General features: G+C 42.6%; 3 protein-coding genes across 5 annotated transcripts; 1 reads left to right on the top strand and 2 right to left on the bottom strand.

Moving 5' to 3' along the window:
* The first annotated feature begins 802 nt into the window (after positions 1–802).
* On the top strand, positions 803–3,034 carry LOC124997932 (tryptase-2-like). Its single transcript, XM_047571985.1, has 5 exons — positions 803–910; positions 1,054–1,231; positions 1,618–1,901; positions 2,043–2,176; positions 2,533–3,034. Exons 1-5 carry the CDS (start codon positions 859–861, stop codon positions 2,719–2,721), a joined length of 837 nt encoding a protein of 278 aa, XP_047427941.1. The 5' UTR covers positions 803–858; the 3' UTR covers positions 2,722–3,034.
* Positions 3,035–9,212: 6,178 nt separating this feature from the next.
* On the bottom strand, positions 9,213–15,680 carry dus1l (dihydrouridine synthase 1-like (S. cerevisiae)). Its single transcript, XM_047572912.1, has 14 exons — positions 15,563–15,680; positions 14,548–14,787; positions 14,232–14,340; positions 14,075–14,125; positions 13,888–14,000; positions 13,726–13,808; positions 13,520–13,623; positions 13,296–13,443; positions 13,112–13,208; positions 12,217–12,305; positions 11,886–12,055; positions 11,763–11,800; positions 11,590–11,665; positions 9,213–11,090 (listed from the first exon to the last, which is right to left on the bottom strand). Exons 2-14 carry the CDS (start codon positions 14,782–14,784, stop codon positions 10,930–10,932), a joined length of 1,476 nt encoding a protein of 491 aa, XP_047428868.1. The 5' UTR covers positions 14,785–14,787; positions 15,563–15,680; the 3' UTR covers positions 9,213–10,929.
* A 694-nt stretch (positions 15,681–16,374) lies between these two features.
* Positions 16,375–24,180, bottom strand: slc16a3a (solute carrier family 16 member 3a). Of its 3 annotated transcripts, XM_047572890.1 has the most exons (8): positions 24,124–24,180; positions 22,482–22,620; positions 21,078–21,189; positions 20,552–20,805; positions 20,302–20,445; positions 18,981–19,597; positions 18,704–18,884; positions 16,375–18,066 (listed from the first exon to the last, which is right to left on the bottom strand). In XM_047572890.1, exons 4-8 carry the CDS (start codon positions 20,772–20,774, stop codon positions 17,648–17,650), a joined length of 1,584 nt encoding a protein of 527 aa, XP_047428846.1. In that variant the 5' UTR covers positions 20,775–20,805; positions 21,078–21,189; positions 22,482–22,620; positions 24,124–24,180; the 3' UTR covers positions 16,375–17,647. The 3 variants fall into 3 exon arrangements, with proteins under 3 accessions (XP_047428846.1, XP_047428845.1, XP_047428847.1); XM_047572889.1 differs by lacking the exon at positions 22,482–22,620; XM_047572891.1 differs by lacking the exon at positions 22,482–22,620 and having other exon boundaries at positions 20,552–20,792.
* Positions 24,181–27,079: the final 2,899 nt, after the last annotated feature.

The following is a 27,079-nucleotide window of genomic DNA, read 5'->3' as shown; positions in this document are numbered from 1 at the left end:
GGCGGGTCTCATCCGCCACTGGAGCTACATCGCTGTGGAATTTTACACTATCTCTGCAACTTCTTCCCCAGAGATTGGACAGTCCAACCATCATCTGACTCTGTTTCCTCTATGGAATACTTGATGGTCTGATTGAGGAGCTCCTCAAAGTATTCCTTCAAACCACCTGACGATATGCTCAGTTGATGCGAGCAGCTCCGTGCTCCCACTGAAAACGCTGTGGATGAACTGCGGTCCACCTCCCTTTTGGTTCTGGTTCTGGTTTGCCAGAACTTCTTCGGAGCCGATTGATAGTCTTCTTCCATAGCGTCATCGAACTCCTCCCTCATCCGAGTTTTTGCCTCATCGACTACCCTGGCTGCAGACCACCTAATCATCTGGTACTGGTCAGCTGCTTCCAGAGACCCACAGACCAACTACGCCCTGAAGGCCTCTTTCTCCAGACTGATGGCTCCGTACGGGTTTGGGTGTTGCTGTCACGACCAGCTCTGCTGGAGTTGGGAGTTGAAGACCATATTGACAGGTTCTTCCACTGGGCATTCCCAGCAGACCCTCCCTACTCATTTGGACCTTGCCAAGTCTGCCTTTGTCATCTGATCCAACTCAAAACCAGGTGGTGATCAGTTGACAGCTCTGCTCCTCATATTAATCTGGTGTTGGATAAAAAAACAAAAAAAAAAAAAACGCACACATATCCATGTTTACTGTAGTTGTCACCAATGACAAATGTAAGGCTGGTTTGAGAGGGAAGGAAGAGGTGCTGACCAGATTATAATCTCCCTGGATGAGTATATAAAGCTGCACTGTTCACTCGCAGGCTGCAGAGTCACAGCTCCTACACTGTGCTCCATCGCAGCCATGGTTTTCACCAAACTGCTCACTGCGTTGGTACTGCTCTGTTACACCGCAGGTGAGAAAAACAAATGCATAGTCTCGGGTTGGTTTGTTCACAATTAGAGAAGGAGGGACCCAAAAATCAAATGTGGCTTTTAATTTGTCAAATGTCTCCAGCCAAACATCTAATTTTGATAACTTTTTTAAATTTATTTTTAGGTGTGCTGGGAGCTGAGGTGAAGAGCTCCATCATTGGCGGGCAGGATGCTAAAAGGGACAGCTCGCCGTGGATGGTTCACCTCAACATCACAACTGCTGACGGCTCGAAAAGGTGGCGCTGTGGCGGTGCCCTCCTCAACCACCAGTGGGTGGTGACCGCCGCACACTGCTTAGATAAGTAAGTGTGTGTTTCCATGATTATGCAGTTTCCTTCTTTGATATTAAAAGGTGTCAATATAATCCTACAAAAAATACTTGGAAAATAAACTTTACTAAAAAAAAAAGGCAGTCATGTTTGGCAGTTCAAAAACATTTATTTTCAAACTTGTCTGGTTTTCTCGAAAGGCATTTCCTCACTCATTCAAGCAGCATTTTTATTTAGTCTGATAAAATAAATAAATAAATAAAAATAATAAAATGCGACCCTACTTTTAGCTCCATGTTTGGTCTCCACCAGTGTCTGTTTCTTAAAGTTGCTAAATGCTCCAGTGTGTATGGTCTTGTTTTTATTTGGCATCTTTCTACCTATTCTAAACTTACATGTGTGTTGTTTTTTGTTGGCAGGGACCCTAAGCCAGACATGAGGCGAACGGGGGTTTGGATCGGCTCCTACCAGCTGAAAAAAGGGGCTGAGCGTTTCCGTAACCTGGTCTATCCCGTCTACCCCCCTGATCAACGATATGTCAACACAGGCAACGGCTACAAACACGACATTGTCCTGCTCAAGCTGACTAAAAGGGTGGAATACTCAGACAACATTACTCCGATTAGATTGCCTGCGAACGATGGCCCCATTGATCGATCGTCTGATTGTTGGATCACCGGCTGGGGCGAGATCGGGAATGGTGGTATGTCCAGCACTTAAAGCGGCCTAGAAAATGCCCACACGTGTATTGAAAAATGTCAAAACCTGCTCTGAAATCCTTACAACACTGATAATAAATCTGTTAGTGGTTGATATATATCTTTATTCTCTTCTGCTCATGCAGTTCCCCTCCCAGACCCGGAAACCCTTCAGCAGCTGAAGGTTTCCATCATATCGAACAAGCACTGTGCGGATGAGTATTCTCACCTGATGCCCGTGCTGTGTGCCGAGCCATCTGGAAACAAAGGCGCATGTGATGTGAGTTCACAGTTCACTTCCATAAAGTAAAGAGTACATTTCGTACATTCATTCTGACTTGAGGTTACATCTCAGAAGTACTGGTTGGATTTTGTTCAGTTACTACTTACTTGAGATTTATAGTTGTAGTTTTGTTGTAGTTTAATATTTTACGAAATAAAACATGATTATCAACTATTTTGAGTGGCTTTAGGCACAAAAACATCCAAAATGACTTCTCTGACTGAAGTTTTGAGAAGTGTCGTTGTCATTGGCAACGCCTGTGGATGATTGTATTGATCTGTTCATCAGGTAAAAGACATTTGGGAACAAATCCAGGGTTGAAAGACATGACTGTTCTGTTTTCACTTCTTCAGGGGGACTATGGTGGCCCGCTGGTCTGTCGTGGACCCACAGGCCCTACCCTGGTCGGAGTCATGAGTTACGGGGGTCCTGGTAGTTGCAGTGGTGGAGGCCGTCCTGTCGCCTACGCTCAGGTGTCCAAGTATCTGGATTTCATCAAGTATTACATCAACCTGCCTGATGAAGCCTCGGATGATGTCTGAACCTCCAAACAGATGCTCCGAACTGCTCATTCTACTCACCTGATAACCTGCCTTCCTCTTCATAGCTACACCAATCAGGCATAACATTATGACCACTGACAGGAGAAGTGACCAACATTGACCATCTGGTGACAATATAATGTTCTGCTGGGACACTTTACTAGTGTAGATTTAGCCCATAGCAACAACACTCCTTGATCCAACATTGAGAAGGTGGTCATAATGTTATGATTGATCGGTGTAAGTGTTTTATGCTGATTATAAACTCTGGTTTGCTGAGTAACTTTCTTTGCATTAAAGCTTTCAAGCATCACAGTTGGTGTTGTGTGTATTTTTTTTTTCTTTGTCTTATGCTAGAAACAGACAAAAAAAGACACCTCACCTCTAAGGCAACATCTTCCTCCATGTGAAAAGCACTTAGTTATATCTCATTCACAAAAAAATCCATTACATATTGTCAACCCAAACAGGATGCATCTCACATGTTGATTTGTCAGTATTAACAGTGTGTTTACAGTATCATATACAGTATGTTAGTCACAGGGGACGATATTCAACATTACAGGTGCTTAAGTAGGATGTTAAATACAGGGATTTTACATATTACACAGTAATGTTGAACTAGTAATTTTACTTCACAATTGATCTTCCTGTGCTGCCCTAAATTTCAATTTATTTATATTAAATTTAATATATAACCACATATATAACCTTATTTGAACAGAAAAGAGCTTCAAAAATATTAAAAATATACCTCCTCGCTAAATAATAGAGGTTGCAAAACATGAAGATGTATGACAGCTTAGCTCATATAGACAGGATATTCAAATACAAGTCAAGATACGAGTGGTATTTTGTAGTTTTGCACGTCCTTTGTTTTACTGAATGCAATTATTAGTCAAGGAAAACGCTCCAGGATAGACACGAATGTGATATAACTCTGTTTTACTGCGTATTAGAAATACAAAACCTAGTTGAAATGTGAATTAAACAATGCAAACTACTGTAACCCCGGCGCAACCTCCCTATAGTAGTGACAAACAAGGTGAATAAAGCATAAGTATGTGAAATACGCCTTCATTTCAAGAAACTTCATATGAGTTTTAATTGAAAATCAAGATTTTAAAGGGCCAACGTGAAGGATTTAGCTAGTTATATTAGCAGATTTTTAATTTAGTATTAAATATATGTTCAAATATCTCTTTTTTTTTTAATTCAAAAACAGGAAGCCCCGCTCCTATCGCTTCTGTACGCCGCATATTACAGACTGCCTCAAGTCAAGTTCCCCTAATGACAAAACCATATGTTTAAAGTTAAAACTGTCAATCTGTCAATTATTGTCATATATACATGTATATATATATACATATATATATATTAGTGGCTGACTAAAGTATTTAGTCAGCCACCAATTGTGCAAGTTCTCCCACTTAAAAAGATGAGAGAGGCCTGTAATTTTCATCATAGGTACACTTCAACTGTGAGAGACAGTATGGGGGGAAAGAATCCAGGAAATCACATTGTAGGATTTTTAATGAATTAATTGGTAAATTCCTTAGTAAAATAAGTAATAAGTATTTGGTCACCTACAAACAAGCAAGATTTCTGGCTGTCACAGACCTGTAACTTCTTCTTTAAGAGGCTCCTCCAACCTCCACTCGTTACCTGTATTAATGGCACCTGTTTGAACTCGTTATCAGTATAAAAGACACCTGCCCACAACCTCAAACAGTCCTCAAACTCTACTACGGCCAAGACCAAAGAGCTGTTAAAGGACACCAGAAACAAAATTGTAGACATGCACCTGGCTGGGAAGACTGAATCTGCAATAGGTAAGCAGCTTGGTGTGAAGACATCAACTGTGGGAACAATTATTAGTAAATGGAATACATACAAGACGACTGATACTCTCCCTCGATCTGGGGCTCCACGCAAGATCTCGCCCCATGGGGTCAAAATGATCAAAAGAACAGTGAGCAAAAATCCCAGAACCACACGTAGGGACCTAGTGAATGACCTGCAGAGACTGGGACCAAAGTAACGAAGGCTACCATCAGTAACACACTACGCCACCAGAGACTCATATCCTGAAGTGCTAGACGTGTCCCCCTGCTTAAGCCGTGTCCCCCTGCTTAAGCCATGTCCAGGACCGTCTGAAGTTTGCTAGTGAGCATCTGGATGATCCAGAAGAGGACTGGGAGAATGTCATGTGAAACCAAAATGGAACGTTTTGGTAAAAACTCGACTTGTCGTGTTTGGAAGAGAAAGAATGCTGAGTTGCATCCAAAGAACACCATGCCTACTGTGAAGCATGGGGGTGGAAACATCATGCTTTGGGGCTGTTTTTCTGCAAAGGGACCAGGACGACTGATCCGTGTAAAGGAAAGAATGAATGGGGCCATGTATCGTGAAATTTTCGTCCTCCTCCCATCAGCAACGGTGTTGAAGATGAAACGTGGCTGGGTCTTTCAGCATGACAATGATCCCAAACACACTGCCCGGGCAAACGAAGGAGTGGTTTCGTAGGAAGCATTTCAAGGTCCTGGAGGGGCCTAGCCAGTCTCCAGATCTCAACCCCATAGAAAATCTTTGGAGGGAGTTGAAAGTCCGGGTTGCCCAACGACAGCCCCAAAACATCACTGCTCTAGAGGACATCTGCATGGAGAAATGGGCCAAAATGCCAGCAACAGTGTGTGAAAACCTTGTGAAGACTTACAGAAAACATTGGACCTCTGTCATTGCCAATGAAGGGTATATAACAAAGTACTGAGATGAACTTTTGTTATTGACCAAATAGTTGTTTTCCACCATAAGTTGCAAATAAATTCATTAAAAATCCTACAATGTGATTTCCTGGATTCTCTCCCCGCCATTCTGTCTCTCATAGTTGAAGTGTACCTACGATGAAAATTACAGGCCTCTCATCTTTCTAAGTGGGAAATCTTGGACAATTGGCTTTTTTTTTTTGTCATTAACTTTAAATATAGCTGAATACTAGCATACTAAAATATCTTGGATTCTTCATGTGTATTCAAAGAAATTGAGCAAAATTGTGGGGGGAATTAAAAACAAAAATTAAAAATGTCTAATCAACCAAAAATTTTGCAGCCCTCCCTGCAGTACTTCCAAAGACCCCTTAGGGGTTGCAGACCCCCTGTTGAAGACCTATAGCTTAAAGAGAATCCTTTATGTCTACATTAGCAGTGGCCTCTTCTGTGGTTCCCCAATGGTCCAGGAAAGACAAACTAGACACTTGTTTTGACTTACTGTTACAATATCAATAAAAAGGCTAATATGTTTTAAGGTTGTGAGTGCATTTCAACCTAACTCTGGCATAGATGCAAATGTGACACTGAATTTGGTTGAAAGCACAATTAGAGCAATGGCTATTTTCTCTAGATGCGCTACAACTTTGATTAGACCACCGCCATTGAGGAGCCATTTGGGGGGTTTGATGTTTTCTCATGAGGAGAACCAGGGACCGCTCTAACCACTACTCAACAACTTCCCTCTTTGCACAAGATTTGCAGGAGACTCGGGAAGGGTACAGCTAATAATAGTTTGTCTTTATTTGTGTATATGGGAAATATTATACTAGTAGTCAAACAATGCTTCTGCTTACGGGAACAGCACTTGAGCAATACAGAAAAAAGCTTGAAGCATCAGTGCAATCAACATGTCGGTAATGAAGTGACTCATCACAAGTTAAACTTTTAAAGGCTTCATTTTGTGTTAAGATAAGTGTCCTGACGCTGAGGTCGACTATCGACGCTTGGTCAGATTTTTATCAGTTCTCTCGCTTCTAATCAGGGTCAGTTTATTTATAATGCTGATAAGGAAGTGTGTCCATCAGTCTATTTATATGTCAGATCTATATCAGTTTTTCAACAAACAGTGGTAGGAAAAAAGATTAGCCGGACGCCATTACCATTTTATACATTCTCAAATATTATCTTGATTTTTTTGTGTGTATATGTGTGTGTGTGTGTTTCAAAAGCTGTGGCTGCATTAGACGGACACAGACAAATACAAATTATATTTATTCGGTTTGCTGTTTACAAGAAAAACTAACAAAATTAAATTCTTCAATATGTCAGTTCTCAACATTATAGGTATCAAAGTCAACAAAATAACAGAGAGTGTGTTCAAAACTGCATTTTACACTCAGTGCGTTTACATGCACAGCTTAATCGAGATATGCTCAATCTTTGACTTTCTGACTACAGTCCTAGTCCCAGTTTACTGCGCGCAAGAAAATCGATACGTGTCTTTTCAGCAAGATAATACCACGTTAAAACAGCTTGCTTTCCAGTTGACGTATTGCATCATATAATAAACGAGTCGTTCATGCGGCAGACGGCATTTAAACAACAACCATAGGGGCAATGGTGCATTTTTAAATCTCGTACGTAATGTTTGAGCTACTCCTGGTGCAGGTAAGATGCGCGCTATCCCTCAGACGGTTCTTCTAGCGGCTCTGTTAATTTTCTTCTTCTTCTACAACTGGCTTTTGTTCCGGGGTCACATGCCAGCGCAGTGATGGTGGCGCATACGCACACGCATTATCCGATTGAAAACTTTAATTCACTGTATACATGCCAGAGAAAATCGAATTTCAATTGCATTATCTGGGTGTCTCAATCGGATAATGAGAACTCCATTTGTTTTGTTGAGGGCTAATCTTGTCCTGTTCTTTTTGTGTTACTACTTTTAATTCTTATAAATTGTTTGGTTTGTGCTTTAAAACAGGCCTTCTGATAATCACAGATTTCCAGTGGGGCTCATGTCCGAGGATTGAGCTGGCCACTCTAAGACCTGGATACTGTGCTCCTGCAGCCAAGTTCTACTGGTCCTGGATGTGTGGCATGGAAATTATCTTGTTGAAACATCCAGTTTGGACCTCGACAGAACAGAGCACGTGCAGAAGGGAGCATGTGGGTTTGGAGAATGGCACAATATTTGGTCACAGAGTTCAATGTGCCATCACAGACAGTGAGATGCAGCACCACTCATGCATCCCCAAACCATGATACCGCCTCCACCATGTTTGACAGTAGGTAGTGTACATGCTGGAGATAATGCTTCGCCTGGTCTTCTGCGTACCCTCACATTAGCAGCAGGAAGATAAAGCTGGAAACTGCACTCATCTGACCACAGAATTTTCTTCCACTTCCTGACTGTTCAGTTCATGTGTGTTTGGGCCCAACAACGCCGAGCTAACCTCTGTCTCTCATTGATCAGGACCTTCTTGATAGCCTTGAAGGAGCTTAATCCATGATCTAAAAGTTGGCCAGATACAGTGCAGGTGGATCGCTGGACGCCAGTTTGGTTTGACCACTGCTGTTGGAGCTCCTGTGATGTCATTCAGAGGTTTACCATACAAATGCGGCTCAGGATGTGGTCATTTCTTGCTGAAGAAACTGTTGGACCGCCAGATCTCAGTTTGTCTTGCAAGCTGTTGGTTCGTCTGCAGAGTGTATTCAACTGTTTCGGGACTGCATCTGCACTTCTTGATGATCTGGCGGCAGCTGCACCCTTCCTCGCTGAGAATCTGTATCTTCAGGCGTGTTTCCGTGTTAGTTTCCTTGTTTCAGCCATTTTAGTCTCAGAAAGACCTTTCAAATGTACTGACTTTATATAGACACGAAGCACGGCAACAGAAAAATGTGTCTTTTAATAAAAAGCACAGCCTTCATTAGTGCATCACTGGTACCAGAATGCTCCAATACTCAAAATGTCTTATTTCTTTTTATGGAACCAATTAATTTTAAGTTTTTAATGGCTGTTTTTGCATTTATTGAGTATTTTGTCTATGAATGTACCAAAAGAAACTGTGCTTTAGGACCTAAGAGTGATTCTTAATGCAATATTTCACAAACGCATGGGGTGCCCAAAAACTTTTTTTCCACCATTGTGTAGTCTAAAACAATTGGATAATGTGTTCAGATGTAATTTAGGAGTAACCTTTTTAAAAAGACACTTTGTTATTAATTTTCTCAACTTGTTAATGTCCAAGGCACATTGGATATTATTCTTTTAATCCAACATATTCAATCAAAGAATATATTACAGATTTTGTGAACTTTAGTTCAATATTTTCTGTCCAGAAAAATTAAACAAGTGCATTGCTCTATTGGCCACAAAAAATGACGATGCCCAGTGATTAGAAAAAAGTATACTAAGTATTTTTTACGTAATATTTACCTATTATACTATATTATATTACTATTATACTATTATACCTATACTTACCTGTTGATCAATGGAATAGCATGTAATTCATTAAGGTCAAAAAAACTGAGTAAACATGTGACATTTGTAAATGAACAGCCTTGTTTTTTTGTTGTTTTTTATATTGATTTTTATTGTCATAGAAACATATTAATTTTGCATGTTGTTAGCAGTGATGACCCAGCTCGCTATGAAACACCACAAAGAAACCTTGCATGAGCTGCTAATCTGACATTTAAATAAATGTTAAAACACCTTGGTTAAAAAACAAAACAAAACGCATATTCATGTTTATTGTAGTTGTCACCAGTAAAACCAGGGAAAATCCAACAAGGTGTGACATTTAAAGCCACAAATAGTCGTCTGGGGTTGAGTTAAAATATCGTATTGACCAAAATTTGTTAATAAAAAAAAAAAAAGATTGATTACTTTGAGAATTTGGGCAACTTTTAGATGAGAATCTTTAAAAAACAAACTTCACTAGAGAAACTGAACATTGTGATGCTAGCTTAGCACAATATTGATGAATGCTAGCATTCATCAATATTGTTAAAGCTATCTTGTCTTTTTGGCTAGCTAGTCATCAAAGAGCCCAATTGACACTTTTTTCATAATTATGCCTTTATTTATGAGTTTAAAGTCCCAACGAAACATGCGTCTTGTAAAAATTGAGCTAAGAGGAAAAGAGGCCACGCCCCTCAGAGACACATTAGACGTCAAAACTCAAGAAGGGATTTCATTGGATGCAAAATGAGTGCACACCCACAAATGCAGGATGAGTCATCACATTTTCTTCCTCCTTTTCCAGGAGTTTGATGGTCTCTAAAACACCATTAAAATCATTTAACTGATGCACCAGATCAAGACATGTGACCTATAAACACTTAATGATTTCATGGGGACTTTAAAAAAATATTTTACATATTATGGAGCTTCTAACGAGATAATACAATGACAAAAAAGACACCTTTTCCTTCAATGTCATAGTGTTCCTATAAGTTACACAGGCGGGTATTACCTTTATCTTTTGGACTGTATATGCACTTAGTCAACAGCAGATGGAGCAGCGCTCTCTTTCCCTTTTTGCCCTCTCATGTGCTCAAGTCCATATATGGATAGGCAGTGGTACTGATCATTAAAAGGCACATACATACTTACACACAGTGAGTCAATGCAGTACAGGCAAACCTTTCCCCCAAAATAAATAGCATCTTATATCTAATCTTAACACCATGACCTTAAAAGGATTCAAATCTGTGAGGAACAATGGAGCTTTTTTTTTACCAGTAGGAATTTTGACCCATGATACCAAGAAAGAGTGAAAATTAGATGCGTTTCCTTAAAAATTGCTATGTTTCTTTAACTGCCCCAGTAAGCCATGACAGCAAGCCACCTCCCCCAAAGTCGACCGCAGCCATCGTTTCCAGGTATGACTTCGTTCAGTTGCTGAATATTTTCCATTTGCCGACTCGGTAACAGCTCTACCCAAAACAGCATCTGAGATAAAAATCCCAGATGAGAACTATTTTTCCATTTTTCATGAGTCCAGTCGCAGCTACTTATTGTCCAAGAAGTCCACATCAACCATCTAAAAAATCCGCTTTTATAGTTTTGATCTGTCACTCAATACACCATCAGTCTCTCCCTGAAGACAGCGAGGTTACTTAGCAGCTGTGCCTACACTTATGTCCCGACTAATCACTAATCTTTCATAGCAGCTTCCGATCGCAACTTTCTATCGTCCAATACGCACAACAGTCTGTCCTTCAAGTCTCCACCACCAGGTGAATAAATCAGAGTAGGTTCACACAACGCGGCTGGAATATTGTGTGAGCCTACTTTTATTGTACGACAAAAAAATTCTCCCGGGTGTCATGTCAGCAGCGGTTGTACCCGGTCGACTCAACTCGACTCGACGCGTGGCGACTCAGGGCGTGATTAAGAGGTTGGTGCGTGCAGAGACAGCCACAGTCCTGCTCATAGCACCAGCTGAGCCTTGGGCGGCTCCTGCAGCTCCGAACTTGGATCTGGAGGAGGCTGGGGAGAGCCGCCGCTTCTCTCCGTCTGCCCGTCGCCCTTCTGCTCGTCCTCCTCCGCTTTCCGTTTCTCTGCCTTGGTCTTGAACTTTAGCCCGTGACCTGTCAATTGCACGAAAGACACAGTTTTTTATTACCGATCAGTTTCTTTCAACCCTTGAGCGTGCGCTTCTCTTGAAACCCATTGTGGTATTTTTAAATGATGTGGATGAGGAATTTGGGATCTAGTGAATTTTGTGGCCAGGTCAGCACCTTGTGATGTTTTTACGTGTTTTTTGAGTTCTTCCTAAACCATTTTTTGTGTGTGTCTGCGTCAGGCTGCAGTCACTGCTATGGGGTGGGGGGTGCCTGGTCTGGTCTAGGTGGGTGCTACATGTCACACGAATGAATGCCAGGTCCAACGGTTCCCCAGCAAAACATTGTATTATCACAAGATGGTCGATGTTATTCACTTCTCCTGTCAGTGGTCGTAATGTTGTGGCTGATCGGTGTATTTGCCTCAAACGTAAACTTGCAGTGGAGGAAATTATTGAACTGTTTCTTGGATTCATATATAAAGATGACACAAGAAATCAGACGCATCATGAGCGCGTGTACTGACTTGGACAGTCCGCCACCTCTTTAAAAGCTTTCTTCTTGCAGCAGCCTCGACACAAGTTGAAGACGCATTTATTTCCCTGCAGGACAAAAGAAAACAAATATCAAACAAGCGCAATAAAAAGCGCATTCGTCCATATTTCTGATCCTCTGATGAACACGTAACTGACTACTTACCTTCGGGTTGCCGCACTGTTCACATTTGATGTACTTGGCTGTAGCAGAAGGAGAGAAGGAGGACACGCCGTCAGATTTCTGGTTTTACTTATTTATTTGACAGCTGTACCGGGTTTAACTCACGTTTCTGCTCGGGACAGAAGTTCTTGTGGGGGTTGCGGGATCTCTTCTTTTGCTTGTTTTTCGAGAGAGAGTCAGCCGTCCCGTCAGAGTCCTCCAGCGCCCTCTTCTGACACACCGTCTTCTTCACCTCCGACCCCTGGCTGTTACCGTTGGCGACCGGCTCCTTTGGCCTGTAAACCAGGGTTAGTCCACAACAGGGTGACTTACTTGTGAGGATTTTTCCCCAGGATTCGAGTTCTTGGGACTTGTAATGTAATGTTGATGTTGGATTATTTTGCTGAGTAACACTGCTGTGTGATGACTGTAGGAAAGTGAAGAGGAAGGGACTCACGGCGGTCTGACGTACGGCTGGCAGATCCAGTGTGGGAAGGGAAGACCACTCTCTTTCTCATCTACAACCTTTCCTTTGGCTATCTCCTCCTGTAGGAACACAGAGACAACCACTGTAATACATCCTCAAGGACCTGTCTGAGGCAGAGAGTATAAATATGTGTCTACTCCTCTAAAGAATGGGTCTAAAGTGAAGCAAAAATAAGTAGGGCTCCCCCTGGTGACTGGCTGCAGTATAGGTCATAAGCTCCACCGGTGGATGAATTCTAAAATTTTTAAATAAGTACAGTGTATAATTCAACACAAATTTTATTTTTATTATAATTTTTTAAGAGATTTTTTTTTTTTTTTTTTCTCAGTCCAAACGATTACTAAAAAAATATTCAGAATTGCTCATCCTGGAGGGGAAGTTAACCACCAAAACAGAACACTTAGAAACTTGCTAAATGGTCCGACCAGTGTGATCAGCTTATCCAATGAATTTGATCCAGGAAGACACAGCTGTGGCTACTCAGCCGCTGCCCAGCGACCGTCATCAGAGCCACGAGGGCGAAACGTCAACATGTTTGCTGACTTGGCCGTAATAAATTAGCGAGCTAAACCGTAGCAAACTTTACCCTACATCTCTGTGCGTGTGTGTGCTGACCACAGGCCAGGAAGTTACAGTCTTTTTCATCCAGCTATTGGTATGAAACATACATGTTGATGAATAACTCGGAGTCCAATTTCCACCTGATATTAGAACACGATATGTACCTTAAAAGCATCTGCACTGCTTTTGTGCGGATGCTGCACGTGGAGACGATCTGTTTCACATTGTGATTGAATCTCAAAGCAGGTGCAGGGGCAAACCTTTAAAATGAATAACTTTAAAATGCAATTTGTCTGTTTTGTACCTGGCAGCGCAGCCTCAGCTGTTTGCTGACTTCCGCCAAACCCTCTAGGTTCTTCACCTTGGCCAACTCCTCCCTCAGGTCCTGGTGGATCTGCAGCCTAGACACAGAACACAGGTTTTCGTCACCACGTCACAAATAACCTCAACCAAACGTTTGAAAATCAAGCTGTTTTCGGGACACGTACGTGTGGTGCCAGAGCTTGAAGAGGTGGGCTCGCACGTAGGACAGAGTGCAGGGAGGATAGCGCTTCACCACCTCCAGATACTCCTCGGCCATTTCCCACACTGGTGGACTGCGGCCCTCAAACAGGGCTGGGTTATGGAGGTTCCCCTCTAGGACATGGATGTCTCCCATTAACACCGATGCGTTTGGAAACAAGCGCACGAAAACTACAATGATGTTACTGACCTGCGCTCATAACTCCCTGCACTCCTGTTTCCTGAATGCAGCGCTCCACATCACTCAGGTGCTGGATGTTGCCGTTAGCGAACACTGGAATATTTACGGCCTTCCTGTGGGGAAATTACACCATAAAAAAATAAAGACATAGGTTTAAATAATAGTTGCTTTAGCAGAATATCCGACTGAGGTTTGAGGGGCGTGAAGATTCTCACCGTACTGCCTTGATGTGCTCCCAGCTGGCGATGCCCGTCATGGCCCCTTTCTGGTCTTTGGTTCTGCCGTGAACTGTCAGCAGCTGGAGAAACAGACGCACGTTCAGAAACGCGGAACTCGTTCGTTTTCTAGCGCTTTCTGAATCGCCACCGAGATCGTACCTGGCACCCAGCTTTCTCCAGCATCTGGGCGTAGCGGACCGTCTTTTCCACCTCGTTGAACACGCGGATCTTGCACGTGATTGGCACCGAGAGCTTTTCGTTGGCTAACCTGACTGACAGATGAAGGTGGGAAACTTTAGTGGCGCGACCGCGCTAAAAGGAGAGAAAGCAATCTACCGAGACGTACCCATTTTCTCCAGCAGCTCCCATTCATCTTGCAGGAAAACCCCGTAGTGTCCTTGAAGTAAACGACAAAAACGCGTCAGTTCTCCTTCCGCTTTGTTGGTTTGTGAGAGTTATTTCTGGCATTCAGGGTTTCATTTACGTAAGATCCTTTTGTGTACCTCTCTTAGCTATCATCTGCGGACAGCCCAGGTTGAGGTCGATGGCGTCGCAGTAGTCCTGGGCCAGCAGAGCTGCCTGAAGGAACACCTCCGGATCATTGGCGCAAAACTGACACACAGGCAACAGAGCACTTTAATTTACACGAGGAACAATATATATTAATGTTAGGTTTCTGGGGGAGATTAATGTGTCATTATTAAAACCAGATTCCTTCCAGCTTTGCCTGTACACAGTTCTCCATGTTGAAGATGCTAACCTTTAACCCTAACCCTAAGGGTAGATTACGGCTTTACGAGGAAAAGGTTTTGCCCTCACCTGCGTGATGAGAGGCCTGTCCTCCTCACAGACCTCATTGTAGAGGTTCTCTCTCCTGTAGTTGGCGTCGCGGACGAACACCTGGGCGTGCAGCATGGGGGTGTAGCAGAGGTGAGCGCCGTGTCGGCGGCTCAGCAGGCGCCAGGCCAGCTCGCTCTGATCCACCATGGGGGCCACCACAAAGCGCGCCTCCTTCAGGGTCTTGCTCCAGAACTCAAAGCCCTGGAGCTTGGCCATCACTTGGGGGGAGAACAAACATTACAGTTGTCGGAGCGAAGACATGAAACAAAAGGTGACATGACAGGTAAAACATATCTTGACTGAATCCGATCGGCCATGCTCTAATTGTCTGAATACATGTTTGCATTTGTTTACCACTTACAAGGAGCCATATACAGTAAACTCATTAAAAAATTGAAACATTTCAGAAAAGTAAAACAGTCTTCTAAGGTATTTCAATGGATACCCTAAATCAAAATATCATATATCATTCATATACAAAGGATAAAATAATATAAACTCTCTTTCTTGCTATTTAAGTTCACACTAGCAGCCGGTACTTCTGTCTAAGCTAACGTCATTTGCCTTTTTTCTACAGATAACTCGTTTAACCATTAAATACCACTGATTATATTTTGTTTAAATCTCTTCATGTATAAAGTTAGATGTATCTGAGTGACAAACTTTGATAACTATGTCCAGTGCACACTCACACTGTTGTGAACCTTAGCAACAGCCAAGTTGACAGTTTAATTTTTTGTGTGTGCTTTTAGTACGTCTAACTTTTTTTTTAGCGTCTCTCCTTCAACAGTTTCTGGCTTTGTTACAGTTAGCTGTGCTGTAACCACCATGTAGCTACAGTGGACATGTAGCACATGATGCCCCTCAGCAGTAAGTTACACAGCGGGTTTGACTGAAAAAATACCGCAATAATATTCCCGACACAGCCTCGCAGGCGGCTGCGGCCATTCACCACCTCTACGTGTTCATAAATGTGTGGATAGTTTGCTGTTTTACCTGTAATGTTGTGAGATTTGGAGAGTGTTCCTGGCGCAGCACTTTCCAACTATGTGTAACAGCGAAATAGCGCCGGGCGGAAACTCTCTACTTCCTGAAACTTCAGCCAGGCGGAGCGTTATCGCCACCGAGTGGTGAGTCGTATATTACTTTATACAACTTACACACATCTATCTCTCTATCTCTCTATCTATCTATCTATCTATCTATCTATCTATCTATCTATCTATCTATCTAAAATTATTCATCGCCATGGATACTTACAGATCCCTCGCTCCCCCAGCTGCTGTGTTATATTTCGTGTTGTTTTATGGCTAATAACCGTGCACACATTTGCGGCCATGCTGGAAGTTGTGAGTTTAGTCATGTAGGAATCTGAATCAGCTGATTATAATTTATTTAGACTTGGATTTGGCCCCTGCAGGGAAGTATTATTAGTATTTACTGACTTTTAGCTCTATTTTTGGTCTCCACCAGCTCCTTAAAAAAGGTCAGCCTCTTTAGTCGTTTAGTTGGTGAATGAACGACCCATTATATTCACATTCACACATTCTTGTAGCTGTCTGTTGCTCCAGGAAACAAGGGAAATGAAAAACATAAGACTGAACTGAAACAAGAGTAAAACCAAAACAAAGGAGCCCAAGGACAGTAAAACGGAAGGGGACCTCGGGGACACCTTTTTAAAGTTGCACATGTTCATTAGAGCAACTGATAACATAAATAAGTTTAAATACGCAAGGTGAAGAAGCTTAATATTAACATTGCTAGTAAATACGATTCGATGTACAGATGTAAGAACAAGCCAAGTTATTAAATAACAAAAAATAATAATCCTTTAATATTCTGTTTTACTGACACAGTCCAGACAATACAAAGCAGACATCAAGCAAAAACATTTTGTCATATCTAGCTAACTGGGCTTTCATCAAACTTTTTTAATCTCTACATCATTTCTCTTCTCACACACTTTGGTCCTCAAAAAAGACACAATGTCTCCTCTTAGTGTGAATATAGTGTTCTTTGGGGACAAGCGCACACAGTGTACACAAGCTTGACAACATCAGGGCACAGTGCTTTTAAAAGTCGTGTCGAGTGATGCAGCACTGCGGTGTACTGTCAAACAAAATCACTTCAGACTTTAGTTGAAAACGTCACACTTCTGACTTTAAGACGTCAAAATCCACAAAGAACAACATGGCGTGGACAGTGTTTGGGCGCTGCTTCTTATCCAAGCAACGCCGTGATTGTAGCAACTATTTAGTTCTGATAAATCTCTTCTTACTAAAACTACGGTCTCAAACGTGGCTGCAAAAAATCACGTGGGAAGACATCACCTGCTTTGATTATGATCCTTTTCAAGGTTAATCACTGCAAACACTCACCATTTTAAGCCTGAATAGAAAAGGGATGTTTCTGCACATACAACAGAGCTTTTTCTGACTCTTTATAGCGAGCTGACATAAAAAGCAGTCTTTAGTTTTTTTTCAAAGGATAAGCCTGACATGATTCTGTACTTCTCTTAATGATAACATTAAGAGATGTCTTTTTTTTTTCGTAACTTCCTAAAAAGGCTGCGCACTGTAGCTCAAATATTAATATAAGAGATGGAAATGATGCATGTATTTGTTGTATTTGGTGTTATACAGAGCATTTGGGAAATAATACCTCTAATAATCCATCTTTGTTGAATTTGGACGAACTTGATTTATTGCTGTGCCCCTCCTTTTCATGTGATTTCTTGAGGCTAAGAAGACAGAATATTGTCAAAATTATCCCTCGACATTATTTGCTGGTGGCAACATCCAAAAGCACAGACATTTTAACTTTTGATAAAAAACCTTACTCACACGGCAGTGCTCTAACCGATTACCTCTATTGTTTTATGCATTATTAGCCACACTTAAAAACATCTAGTGATAAAATATTACTAACTTTTTCATATGGCAGTGGCACCAGTGAGGCAGCGTACATGTACATAAACACCTGGATTAGACACTTATTTATGGGAAAAGCATTACCATCAAACCAGTTACTTATTAGTACACTTCTTCACACAGCTGCCTGGTTAATTATCCCACCCTTCTCACAGGCATGTTTCAGGACTGCTGGACATTTCACCATTTAGCTGCGGCTCTTTCAAGAACCTTTCCACTTCCTGTGAGTCCACGGTTACACTCTTCGGTCTGACCTCATCTGCTTCCTCTTTGTCTGTCTCCTCCTCTTTTGACTCCTTCATCGCATCCTTCTTCATCATCATCTCCTTCTCCTGCACCTCCCTGGCTCCCTTCTCCTCCTCCTCGCTCAGGTCTGCAGGTTTGCCGCACGCCTCCGCCTTGGTGTCATCCGTCACCGCGAGGCTCTCAAGTTTGTCCGCTGGCGCTGCAGGCTTCTTCTTAATGAACAGGAAGTTGCACGTGGCCAGAACCACGGCTGAGAGGACCACCTCGCTTCCTGCCAGCAGGAAGACGTACATGTAGTTCTTGGTGGCATCAAGGAGCCGGCCTAAGGCAGAGGAAAGAAATGAAAGGAAAAAGATGAGAAAGGGAAACGTAAATGGCAGAAATCACCTCAAACGGATCAGCCAGTTAGCTTGTTTGTCAAGGTGTTGAGGTCTGGGAGGTGTGTGAGTTACTGTAAGGGGACATAGTAGGGAGACCCTTTTAAGGGAGGCAAGTTGTTTAACCATGTGGTTTCTTTTGCTGTTACAATCCCTGCTTTGATACTCTTGAGAGCAGATCGCCGCAAGAAGAAGTTGTGCAACGGTTAAGCTAGTCATCGTCTAAATATAGTGTAGATCTGCTTTTTGTCGTGATTTAATCCTAAGTATGACCTTTGGGGGAGGTCAACACCTAGCATTATTAGCTTCAAAACTGTACGTATATTGTGCCAGGTGTGTTAGAACCTAAGGATGCATTGAACTGAATGTCCAAAAACACCAAAGAAGTGGATTTGAAGAGTGGTTGAGACCAGTTTCAGACATATACCCTGACTTGGATGACTAAGAACCTTCACAGACGTTTAGATACACAGTTCTCATAAAGCTGCAAGCCACAATCCAGGGCACTCTTAGACATCGGATAGAAGTAAGACCCTAATAGACAGTGTCCTTTGGTTGGACACGTGTATTGTTCTTACTGACCTGCACCAGGTGGCCCTACCAGCACAGCAATGGCCTCCATGAGCAGGACCAGGCCAATGGCACTGGAGAATTTCTCAGTACCAACTATTGCCATGAGGACCTCAAACTGCAGCGCACCCACCATTCCATAGGAGATGCCAAAGAAGATACAGAAGACCACCAGAGACGGGTAGTCTTTGGCCTGTAGGAATAATTACAACATTTATGAAGGAAGACAAAAATGGCATGTTTAGATTTTGCATCAACGTGTTGAACATTTTGAATCTCTCCTACCCACCTGCGAGCCGACCAGATCGGTCGTTCCGTTGAAGATCATAGCAAAGCTGAAGAGATAGACGCACCGAGGCCGAACCCATTTCAGTCCGGCAATCACGCCACACACGGGCCGCGCAAACATGTCAATGAAGCCCAGGATGGTGAGAAGCAGCGCAGATTTGGTGTCCTCATTCCCCAGCTCCTTGGCATAGCTCACGACAAACACCGGAGGCACAAACAGCCCCAGGACCATGATGGAAGCGGCCACTGTGTAGATGACAAAGCCGCGGTCTTTGAAGACGGAGAAGTCGAGCAGTTTGGCCTTGGGCTTCTTCTTCTCTATGCTCTCTGTTTCCTTGTCATTGTCCTGCTCCGGGTCCTTGGCCTTAAGGGACTTGGGGCCAACCAGAGGCTTCATAAGGGCCCCGCAGACACAGCAGTTAAGCAGAAGGCCCCCTAAGATGAGAAAGCCCCCCCTCCATCCATACTTGTACTGAAGGGCCTGGCCCAGTGGGGAGAGGCAACAAAGGGCCACAGGACTCCCTGCCGCTGAAAGGCCATTGGCCAGAGGACGCTTCTCACTGAAGTAGCGGTTCAGCATAATTAGAGACGGCTGGAAGTTCAGGGCCAGCCCCAAACCTGGGAAAAACAGGAAAGAACATTTTACACCAAAGAGCCACAACATTAAAACCACTGACCGCTGATTAACACCAAAAGATGTTGACCTGGCCTCCAAATTTACTAGATCCCAAACTTATCAAGTATCTGAGGGATGAAAGAGGCCCGTCCCCTCAGCCCACAGGACTAACTTTTATCAGACACCCTCAGAAGGCCCATGAGGTCATGAGGTGGGTGTGAGTCCATGAGGACCTCTTGTCCAAAGAGTGAATCAGATATTTGGGGATCTAACCCTCACCATAAAACCCATAAACAAATGTACGTCTGTGCAGATGGCGAGATGAAAGCTGGCCACAAACTAAAGTGTCCAATGTGTTAATTGTTTAAATGTGGATTTAATGCCAGACACTTTCAGTCAGATTGTCACTTTGTCACCTCCTCACCACCCGCCAATGGATGCATAAAGTTGGTGTGAATGCCAGATTGTTGTTTGAAAAGCTGCAGAAATCACCAGAAGAACGCTGCTTATTTGACAAGTGGAAATGTTTGGGGAGAGAGGATTTAGATTTTCTTCAACCATCTAACAGGCATTTCTATTGGTGTATTACTGCAACATAACCGCGAGTAATCAGAGTGAACTCAGCAGCTAACATGTGCTAATGTCTTACCAAACCGAAAAAGAGTAGCCATTATAAAGCATGTAGGTGTGTAGGTGTATTACTCACCTGTAATGACTCCAGTGGAGAGGTAGATGTGGATGATGCTGGTGGAGAATGAGGCTAGAACCATTCCCAGAGACGCAAAGAGACCACCCACCATCATCACCGGTCGGCAGCCGAAGCGGTTCACCAGTACGCTGCACAGAGGACCTGGAGAAAGAGCAACGTAGTCAAGCTGGGTGATTTCAAACTAAAATATGGCATAGTTTCAGAGCTTTTGGTGATATGTGAATGATGATTAGAAACAGTAGCATACCTGTGCCATAAAGCATGGCCAGCAGTATGGAAGAGATCCAGGCAGTGTCGCTGTATCCGACGCCAAACTCCCTGATCAGCTCTTTGAAAAAGACGCTGACCGCTTTAGGAAAAGCGTACGAGAAGCCTGTGATGACAAAACAGCCGGCCAACACCGCCCAGCCCCAACCGCCATCTGGAGCCTTCACCCCTTCTGCACCCACATCCACCGCCACTCCTCCCATGCTGCTTTATGGTTGTACCTTAGTGGAGAAGCTGGAAAATTAATGACAACAGACAGTTGACATTTGGAGCCTCTCTGTAAATGCATCTAATTCAGTTTCGGAATATGAGTCTGTCCTCTGATTTAACATCCATCCCTATTTTTACAAGAGACTACAGTACACTCCAGTTCTACTCTCCAAGCCCATATGTGTTGAATATAATATTTCTGACAATAGCAGACCCCACATAAAGAAAGCAAAAAAGGACTACACCATGCAGCAGAGACAGACAAACATCTATATCAGTGCGACAGCAAGACTCACAAAGGTTTTGATGGGCTCCGTTCACAAATCGCCACCCTCACACATGATGTGTACCAGCGACTCTGGCCTCAAACAATGTTAGTGCACTTTTTGGACCAACTTCCAGCAAGATCTAAAATGAAAATCAAACAATAAAGCACTGCAAAGAACAACGTTTTTATTTCTCTGCATAATGGTTAAAATGCGTGTCATTACTTCAGATATAAAGAACATTCTGAGATCCGACTATCTGCTGAGGTTGCCCCAGTGCGCCTACACTGAAAAACTAGCTATCAATCCTCACAGAAGGTAATTTAATGAGTAGTGTGTCACATTCACAGCTGAAATTCTTAGTAATTACTGAAAGAACTAGTCCTTGACTTAACCTCATTCCTAGCCATCAATTTTCTCATTTTCCTAGCAAACCACATTGGTAGCAAGTTAGAAAATGTGGCTATCGTAAGCTTAGCGTAAGCCTATTTGTTAAAAAAGTCATTTCAAAATAAAGTTTAAGAACAAAAACCCCGTAAAAGGAGTTGAACGCACAAACTTGGGTCTTATTAGACTACACTTTGACCTTTCTTGTTATATCTTATTAGCAAAACGGCTAAACGGCTAATTAGCTAAAACGTCGGTAAAACCTCTGGCCACCGAGTGGTGTCACTGCACCGTCTAAGATGAATACTTGAAGGAAGAGTAAGAGGAATGACTGAAGATGAATGAGATAAGTCAGATATTTACTTGATATGATATCTTTGGGTCATTTATGAACTAATTTGTTGTTGTTTTGCACCATTGCATGTAAAGCTCCCGGCCTGACCTACAGTGTGTTTTGGTTATATATGGCTTATTGGATTTTAAAGTAGCCTGACAGTCAGCTTCAACAGTGTTTGATGGCGTTTACGTCCTCATTTCCTGTGTCATTGTCCTGCGAAATTGATCCTAAACATACACGACAAACTAAGGGCTCTTTAAGGTCAAACAGTGGGCTGCTACTGACTCAAGTAAAGTGAACAGAACTGAAGTCAGCTCACTAAAATATGCAGATATAATCTTATATGAACACCATCAGCAGTGGGTTGAACCTGCACTGCTTTTTCTCTCTCATGCCCCCCCAGTCGTTTAGTATTCACCAGCTAACAGTGACTACAACAACAAGTGAGATTTACTGCTATACTGTATCCTATTATGGTTTGTAATGGGCTCAGTTAATGCCCCCTCGTGATTCATAGGTCAGATATGATTTCTACCACACAACCACACACAGGTTCATGTGCACACTGTAAATTAGTCCAAATCATGCGTCGTGTTTTCTCCTTCTCCTGGAGACGCCTCTTTCGTAGGATTTCTACAAATCAAAGCAATAAAAATGCTCAGCTGCTGTTTGGATAGTGAAGAAACAACTAACGGCTCCGACTAATTTACAGTCTCTCGAGGAAGGCGTAGAAAAGAGTTGTTTGGTAGAAGTGCAGATTGGGTCCCGGCCAAAGAGCCAGCAATCCAGTGTCTCCGGGTAACATGATAATTTCAAGCTTCTTGCTGACGGGAATGTGACGTGACCAGCCTAAAAAAAAAAAAAAGAAACAACAACCGTGGTCCTGAGTCCCAGAGGCAGTATGCTGCATTATTACACAGCTGGGAATATTGGCTGGACTGTGATTGTTTTATTAGAGAAAGCCCTGAGTCTCCTTGATAAAGCAGATACAGTAGTAAGGACACAGTCTGTGCTAGAATCTTGTCGGATTTACGCTGCTTCAGCAAACAACTCAGGTCTCTGGTTTCCTTTACAGCAGACAGCCTGGGACCTGAAGTCTTAAAATGTCCTCCTCCAGTGTCAATTTTTACAATTAAAAAACGTCACAGCTGGAATTTGGGGCCGCCACTCGTCGCATTAACGAAATCAGCAGATGAAACTTTAGGTTCTGAGTGGTCATTTGCCCTCGGGTATAAGTAACACATCCAAAAAGGAAGACAAATTACGCTCTTAAAGTCAAGTTCTATTACCAGTAGATGTTACACAAAAAGACTAATGTACTATAAATAAGACACAGATCAGGCTTAACATTATGACCACCCTCCTAATATCGTGTATGTCTCCCTTGCGCCTCCAAAACAGTCGTGACTCATCAGAGAACGGCCTTCTGAAGATGTCCTGTGGTGTTTGGTAACATAACGTTAGCCGTTAATGGACGTCTGTGGATCAAGCTCGTCCCAGGGGATCCCACAGACACTTGATCAGTTTGGGATTTGATGAATTTGGACGCCGGGTCAACACCTTGTGCTGTTTTTCTGAGTTGTTCCTAAACTGTTTTTATGAGCTCGCCTGTGTCAGGCTGCACCCTGCTGGGGGCGGCTGCTGTCATCAAGGAGTGTCATTGCTATGGTGTGGGTGGATGTGTCTGGTCTGGTCTAGGTGAGTGGTACATGAAGTTAGGTCATGAAGATAGCCAACGTTATTTGCTTCTCCTGTCAGTGGTTTTAATGTTGTGGCCGATCGGTGTATAGTACTCAGAATGAATAGGGATTTAATACTTAAATAGTGATGGTATATCGAGTTTTAAAGGGGTATTTAAAAATCCATGTGGGTGTTAAGAAGTGAAATAGTTAAATAATAATAATTAAAAGAAAAATGTTAAGTGTAATCACCATGACATGAGAAAGTTTTTCAACTTTCTATCACCTCTATTTAATTTAATTTAATTGAATTTAATTTAATTTAATTTAATAAATAACTAATAAATTTAAAAGACTATTTTAAAAGACTGAGACAGCAAACACGTCACTCCACATAACTCACCAGCGTTTACATCTCTCAGTCTGCCCCGTACCGCACATTTATTTACATGTCACGACGCGCAGGCGGGATGGCATCGCGTGAGCTAAACGCATCAGAAACGGCGAATCACGAGGTATGACGAATACCCCCGGTCCCGTGTATAAAAATGTGGCTATTAATATTCGCGTGTCGCCGCGGCTCCGGGCGCGTTTCTGCCGCATTGGCGCTACACCTCCAAGCACGTTTTTAAAATGCGGACGGAAATTGCTCAGAAACTGTGGAGCGTCTTACCGGGGAGATGCTGCAGAGACCGGTCCCTCCTGCCTCCTGCCTCCTGCCTCCAGCCTCCTGCCTCAGCACCGGTGTTGCCCCCCCCCCTCCTCGCCAAAAGTAGCGCTGTGAACGCGCGTTCGTAGCGACGCTCGCTCACGTGAGGCTTTGCTCGTAACACGGAGATTGTAAGGAGAACCACAAAGTCCAAAATTGTTACTCAACTCAGCTTTATTTATATAGCACTTAGTTTAAATCTGTATCGTATGACAGAGAGGACACTGTGACAGTTGAGAACTTCACTATCACAGTCCGTTCCCTCAGTGTAAATATGTACCTTATAACAGGGGGAACACGTGTGGTAGCTAGAAACTTCACCATCAGAATCTGTTCCCTCAGTTTAATGTGTGATTTATACAAGGGAACACATTGTGATGGCCGAGAACTTCACCATCGGAATCCGTTCCCTCAGTCTAAACGTGTGCCTTGTAATGAGAGGGAACATATGCTGTGAAGTTGTGAACTTCCCCATCACAGTCTGATAAGTTCCCTCAGTTTACTGTGTAACTTACACAGAGGAACACATCATGATGGCGTCGTTCCCTCTCAGAACCAGTTCCCTTTATCTAAATCTGGACTTCATAAATATTCTGAAGGCTGTGGAATTTACACTCAGTTAAAATCTGTGGGAAAATGTGAATTTTGATTATAAAATACAACGTATTCGTGCAAAAAAGACAACAATTGCCCTGAAATCAAAAGCATACCAACAAATTCACCACAAACAGTGGAATTATTATGCGATTATTGTGACTGTTTCAGTCAACCTCCTAGCAAAAACATTTCAACATTTCACTTCTTTGCTCTGAACGCGCGTCCGTCTGGGTGGGAGAAACGCATCTCCCTTCGGGGAAACCGATTCAGACCCAAGATTAGAGCTGCGTTTCTCTCTGCACGTCTGCCGCAGACCTTCAGCAGTCACGGAGAGGCCCGGCCTCACTCTGCTCGGTCCTAATGCCTCTCCACCGGCGCCTCCACGCAGCTGGGACCAATGACAGGCTACTCTGCTATTTTTGGCCTTTTGCTGTTTATCGTAGGCAGACTGGAGGTGAGACGGAGACTGATTCCCAGCTTAGACCCTGCCACAATGATACAGCAGTGTTTTCACAATGTTAGAGGACGTGCATATTTAAAATACCATATTTCCCAACTAACAGAACAGCAACTAACAGAAGTAATAATTCACATTTGCTGCAGATATGTTGCAAGAATGAATTTGTGTTCAGATAATTGTATTTTTTAAATTTTTAAATATAGTCTAATGCTTGTTCAATATATATCTGACATTTCCTCCAGCATATGAGAGGAGCTGGTTTCTCAAAGGCATTTTAGATCAGTTTATAGTGATTAATCAGGTGTAATTTAAGATTTTCTTCTAGATCTGAATGCATAATCATTTGAAAAGTGTATGAAAATGCAGAAATTAACTCCACAAACACACAAACACTGAAAGCTTAAGGAACCGAGGCCGGAACAGTTGTATTGTCAGGACTCAAACCTACATTTTTTAAGACAAATATCAAACTCTTCCACACTTTATGACTTTATGTTACGTATTTCCACCCATGAAACTTTCATTAACTCTAATTACTCTCTTAGATTTGTCATATTGGTGCAGATCAAACTATAAATAGATAAAAGTGCACTAACTTTGGAAATGTGATGTTGGGATATTCTACTAAAAAATAAACATAAAAATCTCAATATTGGGAATACTCACATCAACATCTCCATGGTGGAACAATACATTTGAAGGCTATTGACTTCACACACACACAAAATATAGTGGTCGTAAATAACCCTAATCCACACTTGTATGTGTATGTTGTAGTTTTGTCATTTGTGAACTGCATTTCCATCTTCCACAAGTTCCAAAGGAAGAAAGCAGAACATTAAACTTCCAGAAAAAACAATCAGTCATTTGACAAATCACATTGACCAAGTGCAGCTTTAAGGGTCTAAGTGATTGGCAGCTGTCTTCTTGTGTTACGCTCCGTTGCTCTGACTGCTTTCCCCCTCCCGACACTCTACCCCCTCCTCAAGCTTCCTTCTCTCTGAATGAACACCCATGATCAGAACACCTTGGTCCAGGCTTTGTAAAACACTAATGTGCGTCCACTATTTTCTATTACGTAGATATCATTCAGTTACATCTCGGTATATGCTGCACTCGGAGGCGTGTCGCTTTGTTTCAGCTCCTCTCTGTAATGTGCTGACTGACAGAGTGTTAATAATGAGGGAATAAATAAACAGTGGTGCTGCTGCTGCTGGGGGCCAGACTGTGTGGTTTGCTGACGTCAACTCACCCCCCGCCCTCCCTCTCTGCCCCACTTTACCCCTGGTCTCACCCCTGCACCCTCTAATGCAGGCATTTCCCTCTGGAATAACACTTCGGCTGTTTGATAATGGATGAGCACATTTTGTTTGAACGGCACCACTCACACACAAACATGCTTGATAAATAACACTATAATGGTAAAACCATCTTTCTCTTTGGCTCGTGAGTTTTCACTGTGGCGGATATTCTCATCCTGGATGTGTGCTCCTCTGCACATCCTGCATGGAGGAGCAGGTTGACCTGTTGTGTAACTGTCATAGCTGTGCAGCAGCAGGAGCGTGTAGGTTGACTTATAGCGCTGCCTAGTGGTTAGATTATGTTACTGCAGCATGGGAGAGTTAGAAATTTAAACATAGTGGATTATTTGATGACATTAAAGCTGCAGCAGGCTAGAAATTTATGTGGAAATAAACAAAAACAATAACAGAAAGCAAAATAGACAAAAACACTGTCCTCCTCAAAGATTGTTAAATGTTAACTGAGCTCATTAGAGTCTATCAAGAACTGTGCGGATCTAATCTGCTTTTGTAATATTAATCCCCTCTGAATGAGGATTATGAGTCCTCCACCAGTCATAGC

This window comes from Mugil cephalus, chromosome 20, assembly GCF_022458985.1.
Source record: "Mugil cephalus isolate CIBA_MC_2020 chromosome 20, CIBA_Mcephalus_1.1, whole genome shotgun sequence".
Classification (NCBI taxonomy): domain Eukaryota; kingdom Metazoa; phylum Chordata; class Actinopteri; order Mugiliformes; family Mugilidae; genus Mugil; species Mugil cephalus.
Note: the sequence above shows the minus strand (reverse complement) of the source record. Positions and strands in the feature narration are given on the sequence as shown.

Coding starts and splice junctions, on each gene's coding strand:
- LOC124997932 (XM_047571985.1), top strand. CDS start 859: ATGGTTTTCACCAAACTGCTCACTGCGTTGGTACTGCTCTGTTACACC. Junction 911..1,053: donor ACTGCTCTGTTACACCGCAG/GTGAGAAAAACA, acceptor ATTTATTTTTAG/GTGTGCTGGGAGCTGAGGTG. Junction 2,177..2,532: donor GAAACAAAGGCGCATGTGAT/GTGAGTTCACAG, acceptor TCACTTCTTCAG/GGGGACTATGGTGGCCCGCT.
- dus1l (XM_047572912.1), bottom strand. CDS start 14,784: ATGGCCAAGCTCCAGGGCTTTGAGTTCTGGAGCAAGACCCTGAAGGAG. Junction 13,209..13,295: donor TTCAAGCTCTGGCACCACAC/GTACGTGTCCCG, acceptor TTCTGTGTCTAG/GCTGCAGATCCACCAGGACC. Junction 11,801..11,885: donor CTTCTGTCCCGAGCAGAAAC/GTGAGTTAAACC, acceptor CTTCTGCTACAG/CCAAGTACATCAAATGTGAA.
- slc16a3a (XM_047572890.1), bottom strand. CDS start 20,774: ATGGGAGGAGTGGCGGTGGATGTGGGTGCAGAAGGGGTGAAGGCTCCA. Junction 20,446..20,551: donor GGCCATGCTTTATGGCACAG/GTATGCTACTGT, acceptor CTCTTTCTCCAG/GTCCTCTGTGCAGCGTACTG. Junction 19,598..20,301: donor CTCCACTGGAGTCATTACAG/GTGAGTAATACA, acceptor TGTTTTTCCCAG/GTTTGGGGCTGGCCCTGAAC.